The sequence below is a fragment of the Somniosus microcephalus genome, chromosome 5, assembly GCF_052327205.1.
Source record: "Somniosus microcephalus isolate GS21.2 chromosome 5, FLI_Smic_1.0, whole genome shotgun sequence".
NCBI classification, from domain to species: domain Eukaryota; kingdom Metazoa; phylum Chordata; class Chondrichthyes; order Squaliformes; family Somniosidae; genus Somniosus; species Somniosus microcephalus.
The window spans coordinates 65680545-65693215 of NC_140991.1; the positions used below are offsets into that span (position 1 = coordinate 65680545).

Consider the following 12671-nt stretch of genomic DNA (forward strand, 5'->3'; position numbering starts at 1 on the left):
CGGGGGAGTGGGTATGCATCCAACTGGGTGTAGCGATTGATCGTCTGGCTGTAGTCAATAACTAGGCGCTGTTTTCCGCCAGTCTTCACCACCACCACTTGTGCTCGCCATGGGCTATTGCTGCTCTCGATAATCCCTTCCTTCAGGAGTCTCGCTACCTCGGATTTAATGAAACCCCTATCCCCGGCACTGTAACGCCTACTTTTGGTAGTGATGGGCTTACAGTCGCGGGTGAGGTTAGCGAACAAGGAGGGGGGGGAGACTTTAAGGGTGGAGAGGCTGCAAATGGCGCGCAGCGGGCGATTTAAAAACTGCTGGCTGCAGACCGTGAGAGGGGGGAGGGGTCCACCGTACGCTAAAGTGACACTCTTAAGGTGGCACTGAAAATCCAACCCCAGTAGGACAGCAGCGCAGAGATTGGGCAGGACCAGAAGTTTAAAATTTTTGTATTCAGTACCCTGCACTGAAAGAGTCACCATACAGTAGCCACCGACTTCCGCTGACTGGGCTTTGGAAGCCATAGAGATGCGATGACGCGTTGGCAGGATCGGGAGAGAGTAACTGCGCACCGTGTCGGGGTGTATAAAACTCTCTGTGCTCCCGCTGTCAAAAAGGCAGGTAGTGGCGCGGCCGTTTACCGTAATGTCCATCATGGACCTGGACAGTTGATGCGGGAGAGATTGATCCAGCGTCACGGAAGCCAGCGTATGTTCAAGCGCGTCGATGTGGTCGTCCGATGAGGCGGTGGTGGAGTCCGGGTCCCCCGTAACCGAAGTCGGAGGCGTCCAAGATGGCGGACAAAATGGCGGCGCCCACGGTCCCGATCCCCACGCGGCTGGGGGAGCCCAAGATGGCGGGCAAGATGGCTGCGCCCACGGTTCGCACGCGGCGCTGCTGGCGTTAGCGGTCTTCCCTTTGCAGGCGCTAACGTAGTGACCTTTCTTCCCGCAGCCGGAGCAGGTAGCATTCTTCGCGGGGCAGCGTGCTCTAGGGTGTTTAGCTTGGCCACAAAAATAGCATTTTTGTGCCTTGGACATCGCTGCAGCAGTCGGAGGTGGCGGTCCCATGGCCCAAGACTGCGGCGTCCACGGCGCGGGGCGATTAGGGGAGAAAGCGTCCATATTTCTGTGGGCCGCGTCGAGCGAGAGCGCGAGGGACACTGCCTTTGTCAGGTCTATTTCACCCTTCTCCAGCAGCCTCTGCCGGGAGTAGTCGGACCTTAGACCCGCAACGAAAGCGTCTCGTATCAGTCCCTCCGCATGTGCCGCGGCCGATACTTCCTTGCAGTCGCAGCCGCGTCCGAGTACCCGCAGTGCCCGTAGGAAGGCCTCCACCGATTCCCCGGGCTGCTGTCTGCGAGATCTTAAAAGGTGCCTGGCATAGACCGTGTTAACCGGGCGTGCATACTGCCCTTTCAGTAGGTCGATAGCCGCCGCGTAGGTCGTCGCATCTTGGATTAAAGTATAGACTTGGTGGCTCACCTTCGAGGCCAGGATTTTCAGTTTATTTTCATCAAGGGTCACGGTCGAGGCTTCCAGATACGCCTCAAAGCAACGCAGCCATTGTGCGAATTTAGTCGACGAACCCGCTTCTTGGGGGTCTAGGTCCAGGCATGTTGGTCTGAGGGCTCGCAGCAGCGCCTGCTGCTCAGCGTTTTGCGCCATCGGTTGATCAGCATCCGCAGCCAACATTTAATTTTGGTAATAAAATTGATGCACTATCAATTGCTACAAAAGACTGGAGATTGAGAAAGTAATAAACAGGCTTTTATTACCAAAGAACAGAGCATGCCTCTTGTGGTTGCCTGGTATCCAAAAGGGCCGGAGGCTGCCGAGCAGCGACCTTTATACCCAGCCATGAGGGTGGAGCCAGGGGCGGAGTCAGCTGAGGCATGCACAGACAAGTACAACAATATGCAAGAGTGAACAACAGTACTAACAGTGAACAACAGTACTAACAACAGTGGTGAACAACAATAATAACAACAGTGGTTTACCACAGCCTCCAGCCACCTCCAGCCCTGCGCCTCAGCTTGCACCTTCCATTGTTCCAAATTTGGCCTTCTGTGCGTACCTCCGCTCCAGTATCAGTGGACAGAGCCTTCAGGTGTCATACCTCAGCACTCTGGAACTACCTTTCTACCCTGGCACCTCTCTCCCCACTTTTAAAAATCTTCTCAAAACCTTCTTCTTCTGCTGCCACCTCAGTCAGCTTCTGTAACTCTCATCCCAAATTCCTGCTTGGTTTCCAGTGCCTCTTTGGAAGGCACCTTGGAACTGTTTTCTGTGTTGAAGGCATTATATAAGTGCAAGCTCTAATCATAATCTTCCTCTGGAGAAAAAAAATGACGTACAATGTAAATCCTGTCAATGTTTTAATAAAGCACACAATGACACAATGGAAAAACTGCAATACCAAGTTTGTTCACCACTTGTGGGTTATAAATAGTTTTACGCATCTAGGAATTAAATTTGTCTGTGGGGGTGGGAATAGGGTGTTAGTGAATTGTTAAAATAGTCCACATAAGAATTTGACTCAAATGCATTCATTGATTGCTAAAAATAGCATAACAGAGGAATTTTAACTCCCCAGGGAAAGTAAATACTCTAAAACCAAATGATGCTCCAGCTGATTAGAATTAAAAACCAGCTGTGTGGGTTCCCAGTTGTCTGAGTGCATAAATATATCACATAATAATGCAGTGTTGAGCTAAGAAAGTCCCAGCTTCAGTTCTGATCTGTACTGTTAGCCGATTTCAGGTGGTGGAGGCATGACAAGTTGACCAAGGAAAGAGCTGAGAGCAGCATTGAGGTTCACTGAGGGAGCCCCCATGGTTGATTACCTTGCTTATGTTTATGCTAGCAATTAGGCAAGTTATAAGAGTACTGCTGGTACCCCAGCATGAGTTGCCACCTTTCGGAAAGAAGAAGTAAGGAAACAAGTCAGAGGGAAAACTGAAGGAGAGAAAACACAGCGAGCTATGCATGACACATTATTTTGGAACGGTAGAACACGACAATCCCTGACATAACCAAGCAGGTCCTGATCTCAGCTATGCTGTTGGTAAGCAGATACTAGGTGCAGCATAGGAAGGTAAATAGCCCCAAGTTGCTAATAACTGGCTCAAGAATGCCGTAGGTAGATCCTCTGGAACCATTTTTGAAACTGTTACTTAAATATTGTAATTGAAAAAACAGGGAAAATGTTGTGGATAATCCAGAAATATTCATCACATAACAGACATTCTATTTACACTAGACAGAAAACAATTCTCATTTTGCCTTCATATCTATTCTACCTAAGGATAGGTATACAATATATACATCTTGCAATGGCTTAGATTTAACCGCCCCCGTTTAACAAGCAGGAAAAGGTCAGTTGAGGGGTTAAAATCTTGAAATTCACAATTCCGCCTCTAACCCGCCATGTTCCCGGCTGCCATAATATTAACGGCAGTGATTCAGGCCCTCAACGAGGCACCTGCTAAAGGCAGGCGGGGACCAACTTAAGATGCAAAATTCACAGCCCAATGATGTCATTGGCACCGAGACGTAATATTAATGTCAAGCCAGGGGGAGTCCTGCACTGTTTCCTGCTTGGCAGCAGAATCACACTGGGAGGAGCCGACTGACCAGAAGAGACCAAGGTAAGTTTTAAAAACGTCCTTCTACTTACATTACTTGTGGGTCAAGTCATTTCTCCCTAAACTTTTTATCTAAACTCACACTTCTGAAGAAAATATTCCTAACAATCATGGCTCCAGAGAGTCTCAGAATGTACTGATGAATCATTAACTAGAGGAACCTTATGCACAATTGCACAGCCAACATGCTTGTACCTCAGTGATGAACCATTCTGTTCAATGCTGTTGGATATCTCCTGAAGAAAGCTTCCAATAGGATATAACATTTCTCGCTTTGAAGAATTGTAGAACTTTCTGTGCTGACAGTTCTTTTGTGGGGACATTGTCCAAAATGTCTTGCTCGAAAGATGAGGCATACTCCAACTGAATGGACTGTTCTATGGCCAGGAGGCCAAACCCATTCTCCTTAAAACAGGAAGGAGGAAAATATCGAAACAAATGGTTACTACTGAAATAACAAGGATCTAAGCACAGTGAGGTCATCAGAAATATTAAGGTAACACTGGATACATTTTCCACCATGATCTTGAATAATATTTTTCCATCCCCTCCCAATGATATTGACTCAGGTTGGGGCACAGTTTGGAGGCTCTGGCAGCTATTCAGGAAGTACCTCACCCAAATGTCCATTCTTCATACGTGAGCCTGAACAGTGAGTGTCAGCAGGGTATTTGACTGTGGGTAAAAGAGGGAATGTTCATAGGCACGACTCATCCACACACATGTGCTGGCATCCATACACATGTGCTTTCTAGCAGAGATGACTGGATAATGAGCAGAAGTGGAAGGCCTGGCTACTTTTTTTCCAGCGGTACTGAAGCCAATTGTAGTGTCCCTACTGCTGCGCCAACTTCCTGGATCTTATGTCTCAGTTTCACAGCTGAAACCATTGGACAAGCTAAGTTTTATTCATCTTTAAAGTTCTTGGTATTATTGGTGATCTGCAGTAGCTCTAACCAACAATGGCACCTGCATTAATTATTGATAATTGATAATCAAGGTGCCTGTTGCTGTCTACCCCTGACCAATACACATAGCTTACAATGCCAGGCAGACTTCCCATCATTGGAATGTCTTCTGTTCTCTTTCCGAGCCTCAGGTTAAGGCCTTTTGGGCAACTCTTTTAAATTGTGAAAGACCAAAATTAATTTTGTTACATATATGTTTACAATCCCCTCAGCTAATGGGCATAAATCATTTCCCAAACCTATTGGTAATTCCTTTCTTGAAGTTAGTGAAGCAATTGTCTGCGTGAGTACAAAAAATCATGCAACTAATTGGTCTATGTTGTAATGCTGTCAGTTTACTGGAAAGGAAGGTATAGAATTGCCACAACAATTACTTCATAATTCTGGAAGGGTGAAATTGTGTTTGTAATTGCTACCTATTCACAAATCGTTCCTTTACAGTACAAGTGACAATATCTCAATGACAAACTACTGCATTTTCAGGTAAGGCACATTAGAATTACTACTTATTTTATTCTATTAAACAGACAAAAATAACTGTCAGTAGATTAAGACACCCTCCCACTTACTTATGTATCCAATCAATCATTTTGCTTCTAAGACATTGACCTTTTTGTTGTACACTCTTTGAAAAAAAATGCCTAGACACAGCATTTGTGAATGGATTTTAATGTCTTACGATGACGTGCATTCTATTTATGATGTTGGTGAGTGCCAAAATTATTAAGATACTTGGGCTCCCCTGCCCCCCGCACCCCGCCCCAGTACTTCCAGACCCTGGCACCACCCTCAAAATACTACAAGATCCAAAGACCCCATTCCAGCACTGTCAGACTCCGGACCTGCTTCCCAGTGTTCCCAGGTCCTAAGGCTGCCTCCACTGCAGATAAGAATGTGTTCCTGTCAATACTACTTGGCATAAAATCCTCTACCCAGAGGAGACAGAAGCAGAAATGTTACTCCCAACAACATCTTTCTTGATGACGGAGTCCCAGTTGGCATCTGGAAGCACACCCACACTCCACAATGAAGTAATACTGTACAATGGGATGTTTTTGAAATATAGATGGCACATAAAGTGGTCTAAGAATGCAGCAGTATTCAACTATTAGTTATTTATATGGGGTTGGGGGTCTCTGAATCACTTAAAGTTGCTTTGAGGTGCATACAGATTATTCCCATAATAGAAGCAAGTCCATACCTAGAATGACTAATTTATATTATTTAAACCTTAAGAAAACAAAATAATCATGTCAGAGATGTGAGAAAATGTGACAAAGGCATGGCACAGGTGGTGTGACAACAGAAAGTACATGCAGTCGCAAGACTTTTAATAAATTCATAGATTGTGTTGTGTATATAGCTAAGGTAAAATAAAGATTATGGAATATTTTATTTTAGGCTAGGTACCCAGGATTAATTTAATTAGTGTTGCCACAATTTATGGTGAAACGTTGTGAAATATGCCCACCATCTAGGCCATTGATCATTCAGGACATGACAACTGAGTCCAATCTTCAATCGACCAAAGAACATAAGAAATAGTAGCAGGAGTAGGCCATATGGCCCTTCGAGCCTGCTCTGTCATTCAATAAGATCATGGCTGATCTGCGACCTCAACTCCACTTTTCCGCCCGATTCCCTTATCCCTTGATTCCCTTAGAGTCCAAAAATCTATCGATCTCAGCCTTGAATACACTCAACAACTGAGCATTCACACCCCTCTGGGGTAGAGAATTCCAAAGATTCACAATCCTCTCAGTGAAGAAATCTCAGTCCTAAATGGCCCACTCCTTATCCTGAGACTATGCCCCCTAGTTCTAGACTCTCCAGCCAAAGGAAAACAACCTTTCAGCATCTACCATTTCAAGCCCTCTCAGAATCTTATGTTTCAATGAGATCACCTCTTATTCTTCTAAACTCCAGAGAGTATATGCTCATTCTACCCAATCTCTGCTCATAAGACAACCCTCTCATACCAGGTCTATCTCTCCTTATAGGACAACCCTCTCATCCCAGGTTAATCTCTCCTCATAGGACAACCCTCTCATCCCAGGATCAATGTCTGTGCAAGGGCGCTTCCCAGCAGGGATCACTGGATAGCTACCAAAAATGGGACACCTGACCTGCTTTTCCCTCAACCTCAGCCTGAGGACAAAAAAACAAACAATTGTAGCATCCCTACCATCACCCAAGAAGAGGTTAGCTAACTCAGCACAAACTGAGTACTGAATCTGGAAATTCTTGTTCAGTACATGCTGAGCAATTATTTTATTCACTGAACCATAAGTGCGGGGAGAAGAGTCCTCCAGAACTTGTTTTTTAACATACACAGGGACAGTGATGCATCCTACCACAGTCTGAGGCTGAACCAGACCATTCGCAACCTTGGCGTCCTATTGGACCCTGAGATGAGCTTCCAACCACATATCCACTCCATCACCAAAACCGCCTACTTCCACCTCCGTAACACTGCCTGTCTTTGACCCTGCCTCAGCTCATCTGCTGCTGAAACCCTCATCCATGCCTTTGTTATCTCTAGATTTGACTATCCCAACACTCTATTAGCTGGTGGTCCCATTTTCCACCCTCCATAAAACTGAGCTCATCCAAAACTCTGCTGCCCTTATCTTAACTCGCACCCATTCACCCATCAGCCCTGTGCTCGCTGGCCTACATTTGCTCCCGGTCCGGCAACGCCTCAATTTTAAAATTCTCATTCTTGTTTTCTACTCCCTCCATGGCCTTGCCCCTCCCTATCTCTGTAATCTCCTACAGCCCTACAACCCTCAGAGATCTACTAGGAGTCTAAAAACAATTATGCTCAATTCAATTACTATATTCTGCATTCATCCAATTCTAGCCTCTAGCGAATTCCTGATTTTAATTGCTTCACTATTGGTGGCCATGCCTTCAGCTGCCTAGACCCTAAGCTCAGGAATTCCCTCCCTTAACCTCTCTGCCTCTCTCTTACTTTAAGTTGCTCCTTTAAACCTATCTCTTTGATCAAGTTTTTGGTCACCTATCCTAATATCTCCTTCTGTGGCTCATTGCCAAATTTTGTTTGAAAATGCTCCTGTGAAGCGCCTTGGGATGATTGACTACATTAAAGGTGCTAAATAAATGCAAGTTGTTGTTGTTGTTGTCTCAGGACAGTTACTGATTCTGGCACAGGGTTATTGCATTCTGATATGAGACTGGTACTTGTTTCCAGGTTCAGATAGTTGGAAGTTATATTATCCCTACTTTCAGGTGAATCTGAGGCATTCTGAAAGCCATTGCTGGTTTCCTGTACATGTGCATCATCGTCAATGTTGGTCTGATGACACAGGCATGCATGACCCCATCTGGAGTACCGCGTACAGTTTTGGACACCAAATCTCAGGAAAGATACATTGACCTTGCGAGGGGTACCGCGCAGATTCACCAGAATGATACCAGAGCTTAAATGGTTAAATTAGAGGTCAGGTTGCATAAACTTGGCTGTATTCCCTTGAGTTTAGAAGGTTGAGGGGGGATTTAATTGAGGTATTTAAAATGATTAAGGGACTCGATAGGGTAGATACAGAAAATGTATTTCCTCTGGTGGAGGAATCCAGAACAAAAAAGGCATAATCTTAAAATTAGAGTTAGGCCATTTAGGAGTGAAATCCCAAAACACTTTTCCCACAAAGGGTACTGGAAATCTGTAACTCACTCCCCCAAAAGGCTGTGGATGCTGCGACAATTGGATCTTTCAAGACTGAGATTGATAGACTTTTGTTAGGTAAGGGTAGCAAGTGATATGGAACAAAGGCGGGTAAATGGAGTCGAGGTACAGATCAACCATGGAATGGCTGAACAAGCTTGAGGGGCTAAATGGCCTGCTCCTGTTCCTATGAATATTCATATGCTTAGCAAACTTACCAAAACATGATGTAAAGTGGAGTGGATAAAAGTAACAGTTCATGGTAAAAGCACTGGACTCTTTAATGAAAACCTTTCTCCTGTGATAGCTTTGTTCGATCTTCCAGTTAGAATATCATGATTACCCAATACGTGACATGCTGGAATTATAACCCAGGTTTCTCTACAGCTATAATGCATTCAAGATTCAGATTATCCATCCAACTCCTGAGTTATACTTGTATTTTTGCATTGTTGTGAAGCAGAAACCATAAAATTGACTATATCATTTCAGAATTCATGCAAAAGTGCAATCAAATTGCAGAATCGATGCTAAAATGCCAGTGTAACTGCAGCATTGACGTAAAACTGGAGGCATAACTGCCAAAGCAAAAACAGAAAATGCTGGGGATTCAGCAGCATCTAAACACATGGGCACGTGGTGTCCGCTGGTCCCCTTGAGGCCTTCTGTGAGCTGTGGGCACTGCAGAGACTGGTGGACACAAGATGTAATATTATTATTCAATTTTATAAGTTCCTTTGTTTTATGGTTTAGTTCCTTATTAGCTGTGCCCCTCTAAAAAAAAAAGGGGAGTTTTTGTGTGACGACATTGGTGTCTGTTTACGGTTTTATTAGAAAAGGCATTCTAACCACATTTTCAGACGTCAGGCAGCACCTCCTAAACCCGCGACCTCTACCACCTAGAAGGACAAGGGCAGCAGGCGCCTGGGAACACCACCACCTGTAAGTTCCCCTCCAAGTCGCACGCCATCCTGACAAGGAAACGTATCGCCGCTGGGTCATAGTCCTTGGAGCTCCCTCCCTAACAGCACTGCGGGAGCACCTTCACCGCACGGACGGCAGCGGTTCAAGAAAGCGGCTCACCACCGCCTTCTGTGATAGTAGATTGGCGGTTAGGATCAGATCAGCCATGATCTTATTGAATGGCGGAGCAGGCTTGAGGGGCTGATAGGAGCAGGAGTAGGCCAATTTCTTATGTTCTGGAGGGCATAGAAACATAAAAGATAGGAGTAGGAGTAGGCCATTCGGCCCCTCGAGCCTAATCCGCCATTCAATGAGATCATGGCTGATCATCCAAACTCAGTACCTTGTCCCTGCCTTCTCCCCATATCCCTTGGTCCCTTTAGCCTTAAGAAATATATCTAACTCCTTCTTGAATATATTTAATGAATTGGCCTCAACTGCCTTCTGTGGTAGAGAATGAGGGATGGGCAAGAAACGCTGGCCTATGCCAGTGACACCCACATCCCAGGAATGAATATATATATGTAATATATTTTTAAAAAAGGGTCAAGGTGTCACCCCAGGTCAGTGCACGGCTGCAGACAAGAGAGGGTGGAGAGACTACAAGTCCCAGAATGCTTCGCGGGCACGGGAGGGGTGAGAGGTCGCGGGATCCCAGAGTGCCCGGCGTGGTTGGGAGGGAGGAACTCGGGCGGTTGCGAGCGAGCGAGTAATAAAGCGATGCAGAAAGATGTAAGATGGCAGAGCTGCAAATGTTACTCGAGGAGGAAATCCCCGCCGGCAAGAGGGCGCTGATAGAGAGTTACCAGAACCTGGGCCGCGTGGCGGATTACTGCGAGACCAACTATGTCCAGGTAAAGGGCGACGGGGGAGGGAAAAAACCGAGAGCGAGTAACACGGCGGCGACCCAGCCCCGTTCACACACCGTCCCGGCGGCGCCCGCCCGCACACTCACTCCTCCGTGTTGGGGTGGGCCGTGCAGTCAAACCCACCCGACACACACACACCTCACTTCATCTCTCTCACTCACCCAGCGCCGGCCGGACACTCGCCCCGGGCCCTCGCCGCTCCTTTTGATTATATGGAGCTTCGGCCCAAGGCTGAAGGCGGAGGCTCCTCTCTGTCTGTGTGTTTTAACTCACTTTGTGAAGGAGTCGGCTGCTGTGGTTGGCGGTTCCGCTGGATTTAACAAGCACATTCCCACTCCAGTCTGTATTCAGCCCCCGGAGGGTGTGCCGGTCTGTGTGACTCACGTGCGAGTTCTAATTCCCGGGATAGTCGGCGGGGCTCTGCCTCTCTCTTTTCCCCTAACAGTTTCCCCTCTCTCCCGCGGCTTCTACTCTCCGCTGTGGAGGCGCCCGCTCTACAGTTTTATTTAATTTTATTAAAGCTTTTGTGCTTCCTCCCCGCTTTGAATTTATCGGTTGGATGTACGTCTTTTACGAAAAGAAGCCAAAGGATCTTTACACCGATCGATCCCGTGTGTGTGTGTAATAAATTTCGGTGTTTCTTTCGTGCTTTCTGTCTGAAAGCTGCGAGAAGTGCTGATTGATATACCGACTTGCTGGAAAGGTTTCAATCTCTCGATTGAGAAACATTCGCCTTATCTGGGTTGGTCAACGTTGGGGAAAATTTTGGAGATTAAAAAGTGGCTGGTTTCGTGTGAAACTGGTTTTTGAGCAGATCTTGTGCCGACAAGAGGAGGCTTGGCTCTCCCTCTTCTCCACAATGAAACTGGTTTTTCTATTCCCTCTTTTTTTCGTCTTCATAGTAAATTCCTGGGGCATGTGAGTGTTGCAGCTCGCTATTTGGCCGATGTGTGTAATTTAGTCTCACTCCGAGGTCGCCAGTAACCGGATGAGATGCCGAACTCCACCCGGGAGTTAGCCTGATGCGCCAAATTCGTGGGAAGCCCATGTAACATTTGCTTTTTCCTCTGACGGAAATATGACAAATATATAAGGCAGACAGAAGCTGCAACACGTAGTCCGACTTGTCAACTAAGCCTAGTTTACAGGCTCGGGCTGCAGTAGATATTTCTTGTGAAATCATTTATTAGAGCACTTTGTAAATACTTTTTGTAGGGATATTCTAAATCGCGTTTTGTAAATGCTACACTAAATGACTTTTGGTCAGGCCTCTTGCTCAATTTCCATCTGTCCTAGATACACTTTAATTTATGTTTTAAGCAGTTTATTTTTTTTTTACATAGAAACATAGATCGGAGCAGGAGTAGGCCATTCGGCCCCTCGAGCCTGCTCCGCCATTCAATGAGATCACGGCTGATCATCCAAACTCATTACCCTGTCCCTGCCTTCTTCCCCATATCCCTTGATCCCTAAGAAATATATCTAACTCCTTCTTGAAGTTTTACTGTAATATAACTGGCATACTACAAAGTACAGTAACTGAGGCAATTTAACCCATCGTGCCTTGAAACCTACCCCTCTCCATCATCACAGCATCTAACTGCTTCTTGAATTACTCCAGTTTTGCCTCTTATTACCTTTTTCCGAAAGGTCTTTGAGTTTTGACCTCTGCATAAAGTACTTCCTGATCCCATTGTGAAGCTGTTTGACCAGTTGGTAATTATGGCTCCTTGTGTTGCAGTTGTGGTTTAATTGAAATGGAGCTCGAGTAACCTTTTTCTATTGTACGTGGTATCATAAACCTCTGTTGGCCTCCCCCCATTCATCTCCATTCAGGACTGCAGTCCAATTTTTTTCCTCTTTATAAAAAAAAAACAGCCTTGTGGCCGCCTTCTGTTTGCATCACTTCCAGGATTGAATGTTTTAGCACTTTTAATGTAGGAATACGTCCCAACCAAGGTGCTTCACAAGAGTGTAATGGGACAAAAATTAACACCGAGCCAAAGAAAGATTTTAGGACAGGTGATTAAAAGCTTTGAGGTGACTTTTAAGCAGGGTCTTAAAGGAGGAGAGCAAGGTGGCGAGAGTAGAAGTTTAGGGAAGGAATCCCAGAGCTTTGGGCCTAGATGGCTGAAGGCATGGCTGTCACTATTGGGGCGAAGGGTGGGGGGATGCACGAGTCCAGAGTTGGTGACAGCAGAGTTCTTGGAGTGTTGTAGAGCTGGAGGTGGTTACAGAGAGCTAGGGGTAAGGCAATGGAGAGATTTGAAGACTAAAGTGAGGATTTTAAAATTGAAGCGTTGGTGGACTGGGACCTAATGTAGGTTAGTGAGCAGGTGTGGTTTAGAATATAGGCAGCAAAGATTTGGATGAGCTCAAGGTTATGGAGGGTGCAAGATTGCAGGTTGGCCAAGAGAGCCTTTGGAATAGTCGCGTCAGGAGGTTACAAAAGCATGGATGAGCGTTTCAGCAGCAGATAAGCTGATACAGGGGCAGAGACTGGTGATGGTAGGAGGTCTTTGTGATGTAGAGGATATGAA

The 12671-nt window shown here is 45.9% G+C and overlaps 1 protein-coding gene and 1 long non-coding RNA gene across 17 annotated transcripts in view; one reads left to right on the forward strand and one right to left on the reverse strand.

Annotated features, from left to right (window-relative positions):
- Positions 1-1382: 1382 nt before the first annotated feature.
- Positions 1383-10515, reverse strand: LOC147117086 (uncharacterized). Of its 2 annotated transcripts, none has more exons than XR_015078368.1 (3): positions 10405-10515; positions 3839-4048; positions 1383-2331 (listed from the first exon to the last, which is right to left on the reverse strand). It is a non-coding gene; the product is annotated as an uncharacterized LOC147117086 (long non-coding RNA). The 2 variants fall into 2 exon arrangements; XR_015078369.1 differs by having other exon boundaries at positions 10293-10515.
- abi1a (abl-interactor 1a) overlaps positions 9889-12671 on the forward strand; it is a 113728-nt gene continuing 110945 nt past the window's right edge. For 2 of the 15 annotated variants that reach the window (XM_085987719.1, XM_085987718.1), the window contains exon 1: positions 9896-10116. In XM_085987719.1, coding sequence (XP_085843845.1) covers positions 10000-10116 — 117 coding nt within the window. In that variant the 5' untranslated portion in view covers positions 9896-9999. Of the gene's footprint in view, positions 10117-12671 lie in introns of all 15 variants that reach the window. The other 13 variants (XM_085987725.1, XM_085987717.1, XM_085987722.1 and 10 more) reach the window with 9 other exon arrangements.